The sequence below is a fragment of the Apodemus sylvaticus genome, chromosome 3 (genome assembly GCF_947179515.1).
Source record: "Apodemus sylvaticus chromosome 3, mApoSyl1.1, whole genome shotgun sequence".
Taxonomy (NCBI): Eukaryota; Metazoa; Chordata; class Mammalia; order Rodentia; family Muridae; genus Apodemus; species Apodemus sylvaticus.
In genome coordinates, this window is record NC_067474.1 from 82,189,598 (window position 1) to 82,210,807 (window position 21,210).

General features: G+C 47.2%; 1 protein-coding gene across 3 annotated transcripts in view; it reads right to left on the reverse strand.

The window, feature by feature from the left end:
• Positions 1–20,287: 20,287 nt before the first annotated feature.
• The window catches only part of Cdk5rap2 (CDK5 regulatory subunit associated protein 2), a 173,905-nt gene continuing 172,982 nt past the window's right edge, over positions 20,288–21,210 (reverse strand). For all 3 annotated transcript variants that reach the window (XM_052176652.1, XM_052176649.1, XM_052176650.1), the window contains 2 exons: positions 20,806–20,852; positions 20,288–20,379 (listed from right to left, as the gene is read on the reverse strand). In XM_052176652.1, the coding sequence (XP_052032612.1) occupies positions 20,323–20,379; positions 20,806–20,852 (104 nt within the window). In that variant the 3' untranslated portion in view covers positions 20,288–20,322. The remainder of the gene's footprint in view (positions 20,380–20,805; positions 20,853–21,210) is intronic.

Genomic DNA, 21,210 nt, shown 5'->3' on the forward strand with positions numbered 1-21,210 from the left:
CTTCCCATGGAGGTGATGTCAGGAAATCATGGAGGTGATGTCAGGAAGTGAATACATTATTATTGCTCTTCCACAAATTCCATGGAGAACACCCATGCTTGGTTTGGGAGTAGCTTATATCACCACTCCAGAATTATGGGTGTTTTCTCCTGCCATCATTCCCTCAACTTGGCAGGCACCTCACCCCTCAACTAGCTCATTCTTAGCAATACTGCACATGTAGGAACACCACCAGCATGATACAGAGACAGAGGATTTGGAGAGAAGCAGACTGAATCGGCCAGTCTGGGCTTTGGCTACTCTAAGAAAAGCCACTGTGGAAGAAAGGAACCACGTTACCTAAAAGTTACATGGAGCCTTATTCCTTTTGTAAACTTTTATGGGCTTCTTTTTTCTTATTATAAAAGTAATACTGTTTCTTATAATATTTTTATTGTAAGCAATATAAGTAATATTGTTTACTGAAAAGAACACAGAAAGATAAGGAAGGGAATAAAAGTCTCTGACAATCCTACGATCCAGATTTAAGCCTTGCTAACATGTTGCTGGACTCTGCCATGGTTTCACAAAATATCCCTCGACCCAGGTCTCATATTGCATCCTGCTTGTTCTGGTAAGTGTTTTATTGTGAGTATATCTCCAGTTCACTAAAAATTCTTTAAGATTCATTTTTTGGACAGCATCATACCCCAGGGTACTGGAATGGACTTCAGCCAGCAACCTGATTTTTCACAGCTGACCATTCAACCTATTTTGTTTTGCCCATCTAGTAGGAATGTTTGCCCACTGGATACAGTTTGCTTTGTGGGTCCCTTGGTTGATAGCAATATCTGCAGGATACCATGTGGCTCAGCCCAAGTGATGACCACAACTACATAGTATATCCCCAAGAAAAGCAATGCTATTGCTAGAGTTGGAGTCATTTCTTGTCTCTGGCCCTTACTGAAGGTCCTTTCTCTCTGCCCCATCTCCCCATGTTTATATCTGACATTGTAAGCTGTGGTCTCAGCCATGTACTTCTAAAACACTCTGGACTCCTTCCAATCCCCCAGTCCTAGAAAGTAAAGTGTAGTTATTATATGTTCCATATTCCTGTTTATATCTTTCTTGTCCATTTTAGATATGGCCTAGGTCTCATTCTGTAACCCAAGCTGGCAACCTTCTTTCTGTCTCACCCTCCTGAGTGCTGGGGTTACAGGAATGTGTCATCATGGCCATCTTATATGTACATCTTCTAAAGCCTGAAAATATGGTCTTCCACCCTTGACTATGACACTTGGGAACACCTGCATAATAGGACACCTCCCCCATCTCCCTTCTTGCAAAGAGAGTGGATACCAGGGGTAGGAGAGGGAAAGGGAGATCAGGAGATGTCACAGGAGATGAGGATATCACTCAAGGGTCCTGAGCTCTTTGGGAAGGAACAGAGTTATCTTGCATTTACCCCTCCTCCCATGACTTCTATTCCATCCAGTCCAACATGCCTACCACATTCCCAGTAATCCAGTGTCTGGCCTAGTGAAGAAGTTGAGATCACAGCATACCTCTGTTATTAACATGCTGAGTACTGCTGAGCAAGTGTCTTCCCCTCTCTGGCCTGTCAGCAGCAGCTATGTTCAGAGGTCCTCTTGGGTCTGATGATTGCACTTGAGCCTAATAGGATCTGCTATCTATAATGCTGTACCTGTGCTGTACAGGGAAACACCTCTTCCCCCTCTTCCCAGGCCATAGATAGTGCAGGTTGAGCTGAGCAACACACTACAGCTCTCCTTCCTTTGTCTTCCCACCAGGGTACTGGGTGTCAGGTGCAGGGAACATCTGGCAAAGGGGCAGCTCGAGGCCACAGAGGAAAGTGAAGGATCTCTCCACATCTTGGAACAGATGGTGAGAGCCATCGTCATGGGGTGCTAGAGTTCTGTGAGAATGTAGAAGCAAAAGTGTTTACAAAAGTAGAAAGTCCTAGGCAGGAGGCCAGGGATCCAGTTCTCAGAGGTTCCTGCTGGCTTTCCCCAAACAGGGAGAGCATCAATGGGCATGATGATGGCACTGAGTCAACATCTCTGTGTGAATCAGAAAAACAAGGATATGGTCATGTCGATAAACAACTGAAGTGCCTGCGGGGCTGAAGAAGAATGGGATATTTACAACAAGCATCACTGCCACCAATAATTACATTCAATGACTAAGGCTAAGACATGGTTCCACAGTGATAGGGCTGCACAGATAGGACATAATCAAGCAGCCAAGGGAACATTATAATGCAACATAGGTAAGTCCAGGCAATGAAACCTGAAAGGTTACTGAGATGTACAGGTGGCATAGCCCAGGTGACAATGCATCAGATACCCCAAGAAGATTGGTAGTTGGAAAGCACCTGAAAATGGGGCAAAGTTCTGAATGCTGAGACAAGATTGACGAACAAGTCCAGGCTGGAGGACACTCCCCTCTCCTTCTCTCTCTCTCTCTCTCTTTCTTCTCTCTCTCTCTCTCTCTCTCTCTCTCTCTCTCTCTCTCTCTCTCTCTCTCTCTCTCTCTCTCTTCCAGATACACTGAGCCTTGGAAACAATCAATGTTATATCAAACCAAAGACATTGGGAAGAAAGTTCTGTGGTGGAGGATAACTGCTACTGACGCAAAATAACATGCAGGGGAAAGCTGTTTGGACCAGTGCTATGAAAAAATTCCAGTGGATGCTGTTGATCAAACCAAAGCCTTTCATCTGAAAGGCTCTATCTGAAACTTTCTGTAGATCTAGGATTGGTTCCCAATGAAGATGTTTATTTACAAAGAAGAAATGTATTCAGTTTGGAGACTTGGAGGGACCAGGAACAGCTGGTTGATCACTGCGACTCAGTTATGGACTGATAGGAGTGAACCACTCTGTGGCTGCTATGGAGTAGGGAGTGGTATACTGCACATTTCATAAAGAGAAAAGAAAGGGCTTGGAAAAATTCACTATGATGACTAGATAGATGTCTGAGGATATGAACATATTTAATCTGATTTCAATGGGGCACAGTATACATGTGTCAGAAACATCAAATGGGTACCCGATCAATATGGGTAATATTCATGTTTCTATGTTAAAACATGTTTAGTAAAACACATATTTTCTGTGAGCAGGAAAGAGGGGACTACATGTAAAATTAACACAAGTGTGAGATTCCAGGAAGCTGTGGTCCTGTTAAGAGAACAGCCATGTTCTGCCTTAGGCCCTTTGTTGAGTCCTGTGGCCTCGGGATAAAGTCCAGGCTCCAGCTTCTGACCTCCCCCTTTTCACTTCACTGCTCAGCTTCTTCCTCAAACAATGCCTCGTGATCCTCAGACTTCCCTCAGGACTCAGCTCCTCTCTGCACCCTAGGCAGTGCCTTTCCCCTTTGTAGTAGTGTGGAGTATGTGCACTGAAAGCAGGGCTGCCTTTCTCATCTAACTGTGAGTCAGTAAAGGCAATGGTGAACCTCTCAGTACCCAGCCAGGGACCAGCAGAGCAGTGGGTACTCAGACCCAAGGGCCCAGGGCCTGACCAAGGTAATGTGTAGGGGTGGAATGCCCACAGCCACACTGCAAAGGGACCAAAAATTAAAGTGGCCCATCCAATAGTACGTCTTGCTCCCTGGTCCTAAGAAATATCTTCCTGGCCTTGGGCTCTCAGACGATACCACCAATATATTTGATGGGTCCCCAGGGAATTGCAGGGCCAGCAAAAGAACAATTTGTGCTTCAGGCGTGTTAATGAATCCCTGAACAGAGGAATTAATTACTGTCTGTCGAAATTAGACTTCTCCCTTCCTTTGAGATGCATCTTCTTTTTATTCTTAATTAATTTCTAAAATTACGATGTTGGTGCGAACTCTAATTTATTTTACTTTTAGTATTGTTTCTCTGATAAGCATTTTCATTTTATGCTGGGTGCCCACCTCACCACCAATTTGTCACATTAGCTCTCACTTCAAGGAGCTGCCTTAGAGCAGCAGGAAAGGTACTGGAGGTCTCTTAAGAATGGAAGCTGTCTTCCTACCTGCCCGTTCCCTACCTATTCCATGGGTTGCTCCTTTTCTCTTTCCACGAAGATCCCAGTGCTATAGCCTGTGGCTGGGGCTGCTACAGGGCTCTACTCAAACCCATCCCAGCAAAACGTCCCCCCACCACACAAATACACTGAAGCTGTGGAGCCTTTCTTGTTCCCTGTTATCCTGCTGAGAGAATGAGACTGGAAGTAGCCACAGTCTGTAACATTCCTGTCCCTTCTACCTCTGACCATGACCTACCCTATTTCCCCACTGACAAACAACACTCTTGGGAGAGGGGGAATAGGCTAATGACAATGACAGAGGAAGAGCGGAGTGACCCTGGTTCCATCTTCCCCCCAGGCTTCTTCACTCTCACCAGTCAGTTAGTTACAGGATACCAAATTCCCCTCAAGGACTAAATTGGTGCTTCTGACACTTTCCTAGCAAGGGTTCATAGTTGGTGTGGCTGGGCTGATAGCGTTTGAAGGAAGTGGGACTCTCCCTGCTGTTCCCAAGGATGACCTCCAACTAAGTGACTCTGTGTGGGTCCAGAGCCTTAAAGTGGACTTAAGAAGCAACTCATACAGCAAGGGGTTTGTTTTGACCCAGTTTGAGGGCATAGGATCCACCATGGCAAGGAAAACATGGCATTGGGTATATAGGGCATCTGCTGAATGCAGGTGTTCTGGGCATCAACTTTTGAGTTTATTTGCCCCTTGCTGTTCAGCCTTTCTTCTTGGAATCTCCAAGAAGAACACTGCTATCTAAGGCATACAGCTCAGGAGCTCAGGCCTAGCCACTGCTCCAGCTTCTCTCTCACCCAAGTCTTTGCATTTGTCCTTCTCAATTCCCTTACAGCAGCAGCAAGGGAAAATCAAATCACCTGAGATTTTTTTTTGCTTGTGAGCTTCTGCACATTGCGCTTTGGCCAGGCCTCCTACCATAATCTGTCCACTCAGTTCAGGTCACACCTCCTTTGAAGGGCCTCTAACTACTCACTTCAGAAAACCCTACCCACTCTTTCCTCTCTGCTGTGCCATCAACAGTTGTTGCTTCCAGCACCTGAGTTGTAGTGTGCATATGGTGGGTGCTTTTGATGTCCTGAGCTATATAAGGATATAGATCAGTCCCCTCCATACCTAGACCTGAATGCAGCACAGGGAGAACATCCTTTGTCAAGAAATATTTGCTGAGTAGTTATTAGGTACCAGATAATACTTTAGGTGAGTAAGACAGATGGCATCTTTAGTCTAAGGGTGCTTACAGGCTGTGGAGGGAGAGCAGATGATAAACAATGAATATAACACATACAAAAAACGACATGGCACCACACCAGCAAAGTGCAATCAAGCATGTGGAACACGATGATGGTTTTATGGGTGGGATCTGAGAAGGCAACATCACAGAGGAAATGTTCAAAACAGGAAGTGCAGAAGAGCTCTGTGAGGAAATGCGGGGAAAAGCAAGGGAAGCCAAGATGGTGACAGACAGGGTCGGAACACATGGGATAGAGGGGCTGGCTAATCATATATTCTTGTAGGATATGCAGAACTGAAATTTGAGATGATCCTCATAGTCCAGGGAATAGCTACTCTTTTTGTGGCTGTGATGACTATTTGTTAAGAGGCAATGTAAGAGAAGGGCTCATTTTTCCTTAAAAGAACACAGTGAATGGGGGTGCAAAGGCATGATGGCGTAAGAGTGAGGTGGCTGGTCACATTGCATCCACAATCAGAAAGAAGAGACAGATGAATACTGGCTGTGGTAGTTTGAATGAGAATGGTCCCTACAGACTCATATGTGTGAATACTTGGTCCCTCATTGGAGGAACTAATTCAGAAGAATTAGGGAGTGTGGCTTTGAGGAAGGATGCCATTGAGGGCAGGCTTTGGGGTTTCAAGATTCCTGTCATTCTCAGTGTAGTGAGCTCCCAGCTCTTCCTGGCACCATGCCTTTGTTCCACCATCATGGACTCTAACCCTCTGGAACTGTAAGCCCAATTAAATGCTTTTTAAGTTGCCTTAGTCACATTGTTTTGTCACAGCAATAGAAAACTAGACACTGGTATTCTAGTATTAGCTCCTTATTCAGTTTAGGGACCAAGTCCATGAAATGATGTCATCCACTTTTAGGGTAGGACTTCAATTCTCACTTAAATCTGAGAACAGATGTACTAACATGTCCAGAAATATGTGTTCCATGTGATTCTAAATCCAGTCAAACTGACAATGAAGATTAATCCCAACATCTAGGGAGCAAGAACTACATACATAACACACTGGCTAACACAACATTTTACAGTTATAAGTTGGTCAGAGAATAACTGGCTACAGGTCAGGGGTTGCAATCCTCAAGCAGCAGTATCTTAGGCCAGGATGTAAGACTCACATCCACAATGGGTTCACCAACTATGGGGCTCTGAGGTTGAATCTGATTCACAGGGTTGTTGCAGTAAAGAACCACCAACTGGGTGACTCAGAACCACCATCTATTGTAGGACAGAAATCTGAGCCCAGGGAGATCCTGGGTCAATCCCTCTACACCTCTTCTCAGCTCTGCTGGTGACTTGTCTTCAGCATTTGTTGACCTGCAGCCACATCACGCCCACCCGTCACCATTAATTTCTCTATATGGAGTTTATCATTAGGCATGTCACACATTTGAAAAGTGTCTCCATGATGGTTGAGTGGTAGCAGTTTCCAGAAACCAACCACAGTGAACAGTACCCTGGCCTGCTTCCTGCAGGCTGGCCACCTGAGACAACTATCTGACATTCTTTAACTGCTTGCTCACTAGTCACCCCTAGCAACAGCCAAACTCAGGGCACAGAAGACATTTCTTCACCCACATTTCCTGCTTTCTTTTCTTGCCCTGTAACTAAAACTGGTCTGGCTCTGGTTATTTTTCCTTTCAAGTACAATATTTTTATTATTTAGGAATATCACATCAGGTACCCCACTCATACTTCCTTCACAGTCCTACCAGGTCCACCCACCACCCTTGCGAACCCTGCCAAAAACAAAACAAAACAAAAAACAAGGAAAAAGAAACAAGAAAAAAAGAAAGAAAAAAAAAAGAAAGAAAGACCAAACAAGTCCAATTTGCACTGCCCATATACTTGCTGAAGCATGGTCAAAGGCAGGGGCTAGTCCATTAAAGAAAACTGAGTCCGTCCCCACCTGCAGCGCAGCCAGAAGCCACCAACTGCAGAGAGCTACACTGCAGCATACAAATCAGTATTTTTCCATATTTGGGGAATTTCAAAACATGAACCCCAAATACTCCCACTTCCCATTCCTCCCAGAGCTGCATCCCCTCATGGTTAGACTGCCCCAAAAAAGAAAAAGAAAAGAAATAACAGAAAAAAACAACTAACCAAACAAACAAACAACCCCCCCCCCCCACCAATTCCAATTTGTTTCTATCCACACAGTGGAGCAATGCCAAGCTCCTGGTAGCCAGCCCCTAAAGTCTTCTCTACCTGCACCCTCACCAGAGCCACACTTCTGCATCCTTATCATTTTTCAGAGTTCTCTTCAATGGTTGCCTGGGTTGTTACTTTTTTGAGGGGGTGGGGCTGGCATTAGGAGTTGTCACAGAAACCTCCTTTATTTCTTCTCAACTGTGAGTCTACAGTCACTAATACCATGGCAAAAATAGCTTCCTTGCCCTTTAGAGTCAGCAGGAGCACAGATCTTGTACTTACACATGGTTTCTGGTGACAACACAGACCACGGACATCCATATGGTCTCCAGCATCAGCTTATGCCAAGAACCTCAGTTCTTTCATCTTGTCCACCTCTCCATCTCATATTCATTCATCATGGTGTCACTGAGAATTGCAATGTGTCACACAGTATACTTTTTTGTTTAAACAGGGTTACATTCAATATTCACTGCAACATGTTGTTAATCTGGTCCAAGGTCTCTGGTCTTTGACACACCATAAATATTGGACCATCACTGAGACTCATGTCAGCTATCCTGCTGTTTCCCAGAATCAGGGTGCTCTTGTACCTAGGCAGGGCATCTGAGGATAGGTTCTGTGAGAGCACCAGGCTGCTGTACATTTCAATGCCCTCTGTGTCTGCTGCCCCGAGGCTCTCCTGAGCTCAACCTTCGTGCTTTTAAGCTTCAGGCAGTACCACTGCTCTGTATGCTTTGTCTTCCAGCAGGATAAGCTGGTTGGATCTCAGCCACCACATCTCCATGCTGGGGGCCAGCCAGTAAGTCTAGAACCAGCCCTATTCAGTAATGGCATCTAGTGCTGCAGGACTGGTTCCTCCACTAACTCCAGTAGCTTGTAGATGGAGCAGATGTGGTTGACTTATTCAGTGCTGCATCTGTCTTTTTTAAGAGCTTTTTGTCTAGTCTGTTATTACAGGGGGGGGGGTAAGGTTGAGTCTGCAGTCATCAATATCATTACAAATGTAGCTTCTTTGCTCTTTATAGTAAGCAAAAGCATAGAGCAGTTGCTAGACCCTGGGCCCAAACATAGCTGAAGGCAGCAGCACGGACCATGACTATCAGCATAGCCTCTGGTGCTGTATAAACAATGGATTATTGGTGTGGCTTTCAGTGGTAACATGGGCCATGGACATCAACACAGCCCCAGGCTAAAGCAGGACCATGAACCCAGATATAGCACTTGGTGATAGCACAGACCACAGACATCAACATGGCCTCTGGTAGCAAGCTGCACTATCCTGCCATAGCTCAGACTATGAATGTTCATCTGACCTCCTGCAGCACCATGGGCCTCAGACACCCACATGGCCTCTCGTGGCAGCCCAGACCATGGACATCCACATCAACGTCGGCCTTTAACATGGCCTGAGGCATTGGACCACAGAAACTAACAGAATCTCTAGGGGTAGCATGGACCATTTAGATCTTTCAAGGAAATCCACTCCAGAAAATGAACCATTCTTGATCTCAAGACTCCCTGTCATTGCTCAGATGTAGGGTGATCATGAAGCTGGGCAGTGGGATGTGTGTGTGTGTGTGTGTGTGTTGGCAGTGCCACTGAAAACTGTAGTGTGTCGCACAGTATATTTTTGCCCAAGCAGCTTTACCTGCAGGTATTCACTGCAATGAGCCATTAGTCTGGTTCCAGGTTTTTGGTTTTTGAAGCCCTATGAACATCGAGCCATTGTTGAGACTCATCTTGGATACTTTGCTTTTGCTCAGAGGTCAGGTGATGTTGCAGTTAGGCAGGCCAACCAATGGAGCGGGTTCCTTGCAAGCTCTTGGCTGCTGTACACCTTCCTGGCCTTGATATCTGCTGCCTCAATGCTCTCTAGGCTTATCTTTGCATCTGTAGCCTATGAGCAGGGCTACTACCCTGCACTCAGGGCAAACAGTGCAAGCTGAAACAGCTGTGGGTCCATGTGGGGAGCTGGCTGTTAGACCTAGGACTGGCCCTGTTCAGCAATAACAGCTGCTTCTGCAGGACCAGTTCCTCTATATGCTCCAGCAGCTTACAGATGGAGTATATATCAGGGTAGGCCAACTCAAAAGTGTTGGATCAGGACATAGACGGCATCTGACTTTAAAGAGACACCTCTACAGATCCCCCCTCCACCATAAAAGCCTGCACTGTCTCAAGTCAGTAGTTCTTTTGTCAGTCTTTTGTATTGTTTGACTTTTCATTTATCTCCCTTGTTTTCCTCCTCCTGTTAGGTCACTCATAATGGATTGGGGGCCCACCCTACTCCAGTATGGCCATAACTAACTGTGCCTGCAATGATCCTATTTCAAAATGAAGCCACACCTGAGGAAACTAGGGGTTGAAATTATATTTTTTGGAGGCTACACAACCTAACCCATGCCAGAGTTTAGCTTCCTGGAGACCTGATCCATCATCCCTCTGGGCCCAGTAGGTCAGGCTGTGAGAGAAGGGTTAGCTAGTCTTCCATACAGCTCTCTAGTCCTTTTTGGAGAACCTCTGATGCTCATGACAGGGACATGATGACAGAAGCCCAGAAGATTCTAAACTGTATCTTCACCATAAATCAAATATTTTAAAAAGCGTTTTGATTTCATTTTCTTGGAATGGGAAAACTACTGTTCCATCCCCCACATTTCTCATTTCATTCTTTCGCTGTTTTCCCTTCCTTTAAAGTTCGTGTTTGCTTTCATGTTACATGTTATTTAGTTGCTTGTCAAGTAGTATCTATTCTCTGTGCAAGAAGCACATTAGCAGAAGCAGAGACTAAATTAAAATTTTCAGCCCAGTTGGAGCCACCTAAGTTAAGCCCTGCTGTCTTAGTGAGGAAACAGCACTTCTGTGCCATTTCAAAAGATGACCTTCCTCTGTTGCCAGCTGCTGGATTAGCGCCTCCTGACTCCCTATGGTCTTTGCATACATGTAACAGCTTTGAGACAGGATATTTTTCAAACACACAAAGGAAGATGTAGTTTATGCTCCTGGGCAGCATCTGAGATAGCCAGTGTAAATTGGGAGCGGGCTGCACTGGAAAACACATTCTGGGTATGGCTAAGCCTACACTTCTGCTTAGCTAACGTCCGGTTAGTTTAAGGATGAGTTGCAGTGGAGCTGGCCAGGTCATAATTAGTGGCCAGCTCAAGATCACTGGGCATGTAACTGCATAGGAGCATTATCATCCCTGGGCTCTACTTCCTCTTCTGGAAAAGAAAGAAATCCAACAGTCACATAGCACAGTCTCAGAGCTGAACCTTTCTAAGGAACCAGGGGTACGGCCCAAATGGGTTCACCATGTGGCTGGGAAGGCTTAAGGGGAAATGGAAGGGGAGCCTTGTGGTGGAGTCAGAGCCTGCTCATGCCACAGCCCGGCATAGGTCTAAGTAGTATGAACCTCAAAGTTATAGACAGGTGGAAAGGCCATGAAGCCGCAAGCTTAAGAAGAGCTGGTTCTGGACCCAGTGTCAAGGCAGAGAACAAAATGGGTGAGAGGGCAATGTTTTCAGTTTTCTTGTTCCCAGCAAAAGAACACTCTGGTTCTTTCATCATAAGCTCAGTATACACCTGCTTCCAGTGTACATCCCATCAGAAGTCCCCATTCTCTGTCCAGTCTCCTGGAAGCAGGAGAGAGACCTCTAGCACCTCCATGGGGAGAGAAGCTTGAAGGACTGGTATCAGGATGAGACCGCAATATCAAGTTCTCTGTACATAGGGTATTTGCCCCGGAGGGTCAAAGGATGGGGAACAAGAGACAAAGACAGACAGATGATGGAGGAGGGGAGAGATGGCGAACAGGGGGAAGGTAGGGAAGGATTTGCCCCCACAGGAAAAAGGACTGTGTCTAGAAAGGAGATAGAAGAAGCCTGTGGGGAAATGACAGTTATACAGGTCAAAGGGGGAAACCCTGTGTTGAGATGAGGTGTGTAATTTTGACTGGACAGGTTACTTAGGGTAGTCCAAATGGGGCTTTTGATTGCTGGCTAGCTTAAAGAATGCAATCTCACAGTTTTTTAGTGAGGAAAGGGGAATAGGGGGAGGACAAGGCCTGCCAGAGCCCAGTTTGCCATGCTTGGGTCTGTTAGAGCCCCATTCAGAGCGCTCAGAGTCACAACATGACGTCATGACTGAGGCTGCCCAGATCACAAGGCGAAAGAGCACCTGCTAGCAACGTCAGCGTCTCACTGCTAAAATTAAAAAAAAAAAAAAAAAAAAAAAAAACACCTCCAGGATGTCCGATTGTCTCTGGAAATTCCTTCCAGAAGCAGTGGAGACAAGTACCTGGGACAAGTAAGAGTTTCACACTTCTCATGGAATAAATGGAGAAGATAAAGGACTTGGGAAGGTTAAACACTGAGAAATGGGGGCTCAGGCAACTAAGATGATGGAAATGTCACGAGACTGTGAAGAGAGAGCACCCTGCCATGTATCAAAAGCAATCAATCTGGTGGCCAGGTGGAGGCAGACTCCTCAGCTCAGGGCTAAGACCTCAGCCCCGACGGCCAGGGTGACACAGTGATCTTGAAGCAGAGCCCTCCACTTCTGCTGCAGGCCCTCAAGGCTTATACAGCCCCACCTCAGTCACTGGCATAAAACTCCCAGGTCCCTCCTTTAAGTTTGCCTTTTGCTGCTTTGCATCCTGGTAAAGCAGCACCATGAGCGGCTGTTTATGCGGAGAGCACACTAGAGCTCTAGGCGGCTTGCTGCGGCTGCTGCTCTCTTGCCCAGGACCCGCTCATCTGCTCGCTCCAGTCCTGCTCACTTCCAGGTCTTATCTCAAGGCTTTTCCGTTCTCATTGGTTCTCTAGCTGAGGAGATCCCAAATACATCAGTGATGCTTTCACACTCCTGACACAAGCCAAGAGGGTGTTTATACTGTCCACAGATGGGTCGTAAGGGCTAGGTGTGCGGTTATTGTTTGGGAGGAGGTTTGCCCTACTTAGGCCCTAGAAGGGCCCATGCAGAAAACTAAGCTGGAGGACCCAGGAGGGCGGAGTTCTGAGCTGTTGGATGGCCTTCCTGAACCTACTATATCATGACATGCCTAGGTCCCTAGCGATTCCCTGACTCTGAGATTAGTAAATTCCCAGGAATCCAGTTCTTAGGAATCCATGATGCCTGAGAGCAGAGCTTAAGAACAGTGAAAGGGTGAAAGCCCAGGGGGCATGAATGTAGACCCAGCTCTCCTCACAACTTGGAGGGAATCTCAAGGTGACAGTTGACACAAACTAGAATCATCTGGCAAGTCTCAAGGAGGCACTGTACAGATGAGGTTGGCCTGTGGGCTCGTACAGAGAAGATTGCTTTCTTGTGTTAATTGAGGTAAGAAGACCTAGTCTGAAAGTCAGCTCACTTCTCTGGCCTGAGGTGCTGGGCTCTGAGATGGGAGAGAACTGAGTACAGAGCATGTACGGATTTGTGCCTCAAGTTCCTGACTACAAGTGTGACTGGCTGCTTCAAGGGGCTGTATTCTGGAATTCTGAGCTAAAAGAAATACTTTCTCCCCTAAATTTTATGTCAGGGTATTTTGTCACAGAAATAGAATGAAACCGGAACAAACGTTAAGTTCTCATTCCACTCCGAAGACTCAGATTCTTCTCTGGAAAAAGCAGTTTGCTTGGCTCACGGGTTTCAAAGCATGTTCCCTGGAGCTCTAGTGTTTCTCAAGGGGTCTCAGAGCAGAAAAGGAAGCCTAGTGGACTCTCGACTCATCAGGATCCTGAATGACAAACTGACTTTACACTCTTTTAAACATGGGGTTCCAGTTCCCAGAGGCACCTAAAAAACATTGAACTGATCACTGGCTAAGAACCAGGCGATAGGAGCCTCACCAGCTCTGGGTCTTGCCCAGACAGCCTTGTCCCTTTGGGCTCCATGTACCCTCCTGTCTAATGGGGGACTAGACAAAGTGCTCCCCCAAATACTTTCATACCTGGGATACACACATATCCCTGTCTTGTGGCAGCAGAAATGTCCTGAAGAAGTAGGAGAAGCCAAATGGGTAAGGAGGGTAGGTCTGTGGAGAAACAATTACCATCACATACAGTATAACACTCTAATGGCAGGATCACTTATATTAGAATAGACATTATGGCACACGGTTACATCAAATGAATATAATAGACTTGTTTTATATTACAATGCACACTGTAATTATACATTTCAATAATTCCTTCAACAAATTACATAGACACATTCTGAAGTAATGGAGTCCCATAACCATACATAACAATTTGCCTCGGGGGAGGATGCTGAAGGTGGTGGAGGCTGGAGTGGGAGGACCATAGTCTCTCAGCCCTGGGCACATGGCTTCTGGCTACCATCTCTGGAGGCTCTTCACAGAAAGCCCTGTGCCAGCATCTGTACACGCAGCTAATATTCTCCTCTTATATCTACAGCCTCTATAGCTCCCTTTCAGTGACAGCAGCTCGTGACTTCCCAGGCCAGGTATTCAACATACCCTGTTGCTGCTACAAGAAAATGACACGTGGCCTGTGGAGCCATATTCATGTTCACCAAGGCATGCTAGTTTCCCATTGCTGTCATCAGAGATTATCACAAACAGATCCGTTGACTAGCTGACTTCATTGTCCTAACAGATCTTCAGGCAGATGACTGGAATGGGATTCATTGAGCAGAAGGTAGGTTTTTTTTCTCCCCTCCTGCAGTGCAGTGATGTCATGGTTTTAATGTGCAATGTGCCCCACAGGCTCGAGTGTTTGGAAACTTGGTCCCCAGATGCTGCAGATTTTTCAAGAGTCTTTTGTGCCCGTGGGTGTAGCTGGCAGGTTGATCACTAGAGGCTGGCTTCTGCTTCTGGTTTATACCATGTAAACAAGTTGACAGTGCAAGCTCCTGCCAGTGCAGATGGCTTCTCCACCTACCATGCCTTCTCCTGATGAACTGCACTCTCTCAAACCACACATCCAATGCCCTTTTCCCTCAAATCCCCCTCTTTGTAACACTGACAGGCAAGCAGTGGATACAGGGGAGGATGGCTTGCAGCCCTTCCCAGCTCCTCAAGGTTACCTGCATTCCTGGACACCAGGCCCAGCCCTCTGCCACGCCCAGCCCTCCACCATGACCCTGGCCCTCATCCTTTCTGAAAATGTCACTGCCCTCTTTGACCAAGGAAAGGTGGTTCTCCTAAGGACTCTGGTTAGACTGGGCCCACCTGGGTTAAAAAGAAACTCTCCAAGACAAGGTCTGGAATGTGGATAACCTCTGTGCATGTCTGTTTGCAAATAAAGAAGCACATTTCCAATTCCAGAGAAATGGAAGGTGGCAGATGTGGGCAACTTAAGGGGCCATTGTTCTGCCTGCCACAAGCACTGGTTTGCTACCACAGAGGCTGTGACTTCCTCCTCATCTAGTAAAAGGTCATGATGTCAGGGCTAGAGCGAGAGATGGCTCAGGCCTCAGGAGCACCACACAGTGAACCACACCATTTGTAACTAGTCCTAGGGTTTCTGATGCCATCTTCTGGTCTCTACAGAAACTGTATACATATGATGCATATGTTATGCCATGCAGGCAAAACACTCATACATAAAAATAAAAATTCATACTTCTACTCAATTACATTAAATACGATAACATAAGATGCACTTTCTGGCACATATGTTCAGTGGGTAAAAGGACAAATGCAGTAAACTGATACATAACCCACTTTGCCCATTACCCATTTAGATCCATTCTTTCGTCTAAATTAACTTAGCTGCTTATAGCTGAAACTTAATTCTGATGCATTTTCTAGGGGAAAACTGTGGTTTAAATAGAGGTGGTGCCTTTTGTTGTCTGTGGTAGTTGGGCTGGGGAATTGGGAGATGACCATTTTAGACTAGGAGTGATGTATACACAGGCCTGAGATGCAGGTGATTCCAGAGCCTGTGAAAAGGATGGTAAGACTGGTACCACATGGATGGGAGATGAAGCCGTGTCACAATGGAGGGCTATGTAGCAAGGGAGAATGATGTCTGGATTGGAAGCCTCACAGGCTTGTGGTGGAGCTCACCCTGACTCTGCAGAAACCAGGTAGAAGCCGAGATAAAAGATCCAGAGGAAGACTGTTGCTTTCTTCTACACTAGAGGGGCCCAACTATCTGCATGTTGTAATGATCTGCTGTAAGGATGGGCAGGAATGGAGAGGAGAGGTGAGCGAAGCGTAGATAGGGTCAAGGGTGAAAGCAGGCCCAAGGCTTGAGAGAGGAGAAACAAGCCAGGAATGGCCTTTTCAGGAGTGCATCATCTAGACAGGAAGTGCCCACCTTGAGAAGAAACATGGGCAGGACAGGTATTTGGATCATTTCCTGAGGGCAATTCAGAATTTGAGGGCAAAACCAGCCCTTTCTGGACAGCTTCTTGGCTACTCTAGGCCACAGCCCAGAGGTAGCATTTACAGAAGGTGCCATGCAAGCCTTGGAAATCCCTTTCAGGTTGAAACGCCCCTGCTTCATAGGCTTCGGTTAGCATCTGCCTTGCAGCTACAACCAGGATCAGAAATGCCCGGGTCCTCGTGGGTAAAGAGCTGACTTCTTGTGAGTGTTAACCTGACCTCTGAAAGGACTCACCTCCAGGTTTATGTGAATGTTTGTAGAGGGGTGTACATACTTGGAGGTCAGAGACAATCTTGGGTATCACTCCTTAGTTACCACCCACCTTGTTTGTTGAGAAGATCTCTCATTGGTCTGAGGTCTTTGATTAAGTTAGGTAGGCCCCAGGAATCTTCCTTTGTCTCTCTAGTGATAGTGGAATTTAGGGTACAAGCCACATGCCTAGCTTTGTAAAGCTGTCTTCTCCCTAGACTATCCCCTTCATCCTACAAACAATATCACAAGTGATTTCCCCAGGAATACACAGATCTTAAAGCTGTTCATACCCAGCCTCATGTCTCAAGTCCCAGCCACATTCCATCCTCTTGGTCCCCAGGTGGCCTGCCAGCTCTACACAGGGTATTTCCTCTGCCCAGGGGATTCATTTCCACCCTTATTCCACAGGCTTCAGTTGGCACTCATCACCTCCCTAAAGTTCCCTCCCCATAGGCTGAGCCAGACACAGCAACCTGCCACCCTCCCATTACTCCTCCATCCCCAAGGCAGAGTGTCCTGCCTTACTCCCACCTTGGTTCTCATAGAATTGCCCTTTGTTCTCACTCCAGCATGGACCTGTCAGCAACTTCCAGACATCCCATGACTACCCACTTAACTTATCCTGATGCTATTTGCCAATGAAGTCATCAGCCTTCTGCTGATAGCCAGGCCCTAGCAGTGTTACTATCAAGATTCTACATAACAGTCAAATGCCAAAGAGGGCTCGTCATCAGGGACCCATAAACACTGAAGCTAAAAAGACCAAAGACTGGGGCCCCGATCATAAGTAAGTGTCAACTAACCAGGGAAGCCAGGGTAAAACCATGCTAGGCATGGGCAGCATGTGCCAAGGAAGATCTGGTAGCTAGAGGAAAGAAGAAAGCTCTAAAAGGCTGGAACACAAGAGCTTGGAGACTGCATGCCATGACAGAGGTGTGACGGAAGGTCTTCCTGGGGCTAACCAGAGGGTGTCACAATTAGATTTGTGTGGAGACTTGTAGTGTGTGAGGACAGTTGGACAGGATCAGGATGGATATGGGGAGCTCAAGGGATAAACTACCGTATAAGGTGGTCCAGTTGAGTGCAGATGATCACCTGGAGGAAATGATAGTTTGGGGGATCAAGTGGCTCCATTGACACAGAAGTCTAGACAGTAAGGGGGCCACATGTACCAGGGCCACTAGCTACTCCAGGGTCTGGCCATTCTGCTGCAGTGCCCATTACAGCTGCTGATGGAGAAACAGGCTTGCTCCGTCCAAGAGCCCCGAGGCCTCAGCAAGATACTGGGTCCCACGGTTTGTCCATGGCCACCTACCTGACACCTGACAGCGCAGGTAAGGAGGACCTGTCTGTGGTGAGGGGAGCTGCCTTGCTGCTGAGGCCGAGCCTGGGTTTCTCAGGAGGCAGGATGAGTCATTGTGATAATTGAATTTTTTACCTAGACTTCAAATACAGCCAAGATTGAAGGGGCAATCTGGCAGGGCCAGGTTCCCGAAGGCAGGCTTCTCGGCCTCCACAATACTGAGACCTTATTAACAAGATCACTCTTTCTCCTTTCACGGGTCATTTACAAGCAGTTCTCGGGGCTGCTGTGTCAAGGAATTCAATTGTGGGTCTCTGAGCCCCTGCCTCTGCCATCCAGGACATTGTGCCAGAAACTGTTGGGGAGAAGGGACCATAACCCAGAGGAATGGCTACATTTTCTTTTTCTTAACAGACAGCATTCTTGGGAGAAAGATCCATCAGGTTCTGAAGACTCAGTTTACACTGTGGTGAAATGTGCAGGGGTACAAATTTTGGGCTTCCTAGGATAAACATTGAAGGCCACTCCCCAGGTAGAGAGGGAGACCCAGCCCAGCCCTCTGGTCTCTATATACTTAGCCTCTAGAGCTGGGTCTCTCAGGTGCAGCTGCTCAGGCATACATGGTGACTACATTTCACCAATGGGAAATTGACGCTCTTTTTTCCCCCTGATTACTGCTTCAGAGCCTCCTGAATTCAGCTGCTGGTAAAATTAACTCACCAGGGACAATGGAGCATTTTCCAAGGTCCAAGCTGTCCTTATTTGCAGTTTGTTCTTGGCCCTCATCCAGCCAAAACAAACTAGAATGCTCCCACGCCTCCTAGACAAGGGAGGGCCTCCCCTAGCTCAAGTCTGGAGTATTTTAGTTTAGAGAATAACATCACAGTTGTTTTGGATGACTGTGTTGCTGCAAGTTTGTGGGAGACCTGAAGTGAGGTAATCCCGAACTCCCAGAGGTTCAGTCCTGCAGGGCCACTTCCCAGGCACCCCAGGTTTAGTGACCAGAGGTTCCAACACCCAGCTCACACCCATGCCAATGAGCACTGTGCTAAGCATGTGTCAGGTAAGATAATACTGTATACTACAGATACACCCGAATCCAGGTTTATTGTCCAGCCAGGTCTGGGTGTTCCTCACGATCCTGTACCAAAGTACAGTACACACGCATTTGTGCACATCTGATAGGCACTCTAGAAGGCACTTCCAAAACTGGTGAGGTTAGCAACTGAGAAATACTCAAGAAAAGATGTTGATTTAGGACAAGAGCTTTACTGTTCAGCTAACTTTAATTTTTACAGCTTAAGACATCAGGGTTAGGTGGAAAGATAACTCCCACTGAACAGGTATGCAAATTGAGGACAGAGAGAGGCATGTGGCTAGGGATTGGAGACAGGTCTGCTGCTCTTCTCAGCAGGCAAGCTTCTTCCCAGGGAAAGGGCTGACTTGTGGAGAAAGGAACCTCAGATGAAACAGTACCTAACCCTGCTTCTCACACACGGACACATCGGAAACTGATGCAGCTGCTCAGAAAAGAGTACAGATGACAGGAGCCTGCCCGGAAGAGACTGCCCGACGTAGCAGACAGCAGAGAGCAGGCACCTGCCCTTCAGCTCCTTGGCCAAACAGCTGAGGGCCCTGACAGCTGCCTTGTTGGGTTGCCATAGAGCAGCAAGGAAAGCCCAGCCAGAGTCTGGAAAAAGCCAGTCTGGAAATAAAAATGGGTGGTTCTAACTGCCAGCAATTCTCCCTCTCCCTCTCCTTCTCCCTCCTCTTCCCCTCCCTCCTCTCCCTCTCCCTCCAGAACAAGTTGCTTTCTAAGAGCTCAGGGAGGATTAGCCAACAGGAAATGTCTGATCAGGGGCTGGGAGGTGGGCACAGAGGAAGTCAATGTTCAGAATCAGGATCTGAGGATTTCAACATGGAAAGAGGTTTCCTAAAGACCACTCGATGCTGGTTAGGAAGAAAAGGCAGAGAAAGGCATTGCATCTTAGAATCATTGAATTATTGAATTGCATCATTGAATCTTAGAACAGAAGGGGCATCTTAGGCTGAGCCAGTGAGCTGGAAACAAGGAGGCAAGAGAAGAGGGAGGAGCAGGAGCAGCTGCGCCATCCCAGCCAGGGGTCCGCCCTGGAACCAGAGAACAGCAGGAAGGAAGCTGCTAACATGGGCAGGCCTGGTCTCATGCATGACTGGCCTCTGCACCTTGGCTGCTGTAGGGAAAGGAGGGAGAAGACTTGAGAAAAATAACCACGGACTAGAAAGGAGCACAGAAGAGATGAAGTAGCAGGCAAAATGGAAGGGCAGGGGATGATAAGAAACAACATGTCAGGGTGATGGACTCTAGCAGGAAAGGAAACAGCTGTAGCCAGGGCTAAGCCAGCTTTGCTTACTACTCATGCACTCAGGGCACGGCTTAGAACAGTTAGATATGAAAGTCCCTGGCAGGGCTGCAGCAAGCTGGAGCACCAGGCACCAACCCAGACAGGAGACTAGCAAAAGGAGACCAGCTCCCTCTGGGAGTATCTGAAACCACCTCCATCTACAAGATGGCTCTGGGGCAGGCTGTGAGGAGCTGAGTGCTGCCTGGGGAGGCATGGGCCAGTGCAACCCCGCATGGAGTCACTGCTGTCTGGACTCTGGAGTGGGCTTAGAGGGCCAGGTGCTTACCCAGACAGTGCTAGTGCTGTAGCCTGGCTGAAACCTGAGTTCTCAGACCTGAGGGTGGATGTGAAGACACCAGTGTACAGGGTACTCCAGATTAATCACAGTTCAGAGCTCAAGGTCTTTCTGGTGCCTGACTGCAGAGCAATGGATCCTTTGAGACAGCAGCCTCAAGCCCATTTTCAGACAAAAATCACCACACAACACCACACTTCCTCTGGCCAGCAGCCTTTGCTTCCCTCACCACCAGGAGCCACAGTGAAGACAGAGGCAGGTGATCTCAGGGCCACACACTTTATTAGCTCAAAGCTCTCCTCACGAGCCTGGCCGGCTGGGACTGGATGTTCCTGGACGGGCGGCCCCAGGCCTGAGCTAGGAAAAGGGAAAGGGGAAAAAAAAGGAGAGAAAATGTTAGGTCATAGAGTTTCAAAGTAAGATCCCGGACAGAGTTAAAAGCAAGTTGCTGTTTTAAAACTTCTTTCAAAGACAGTTTGATCAGTAAACATCAGAACAAAGTGATCATGGTCACATACTGCATTCACTTATTCACTCATTCATTCACTCATTCATTCATTCATTCCAAAGGACTGCACAGGTGCCTCTTGTGTAGGCTTTGTTTGCTGTACTTCTCACTGGTAAAACATCACTGCATGAGGCATCAGCGCATCCCTGAGGACAGCCGTGGGAGCAGAATGAGTGACACTCTGGGGCAGAAATTACAGCTGTCTGTGGAGGCAGAAGATGTCCCCAACCCCTAGTACCCAAAGGCGCTCAGTCAAACAACTCAAGGGCAATTACCTCCAGGTTTCCCCTGGCCTTTCGAAGGACTTGGTGGGTGATGACCACTGAGGAGAAAGCAGAAAACAGAACACTTAGAGCCACAGACATCAGGAGAGTAGAATGAAAACACACCAGGGAGCAGGAAGCCTGGACTCAGACAACTGGATAACTTCTCAAGCATCTTCAACAGGCTCATGCCTGAACATGACCCTCCGCTGGTGGTGCTGGTCTGGATAGTGTCCTAGTAGCATTGCTGTGTTAAAATATTCTGGCAAAAAGCAACATAAGGTTTATTTCAGCTCACAATTCTAGGTTACAGTCCATCACTGTAGGCATCAGGACAGCAGGAGCCTGAATCAGTCAGTCAAAGCACAACCACAGTCAGGAACAGAGAAGCATGCATGCCTCTTGTTTGCTCGTGTT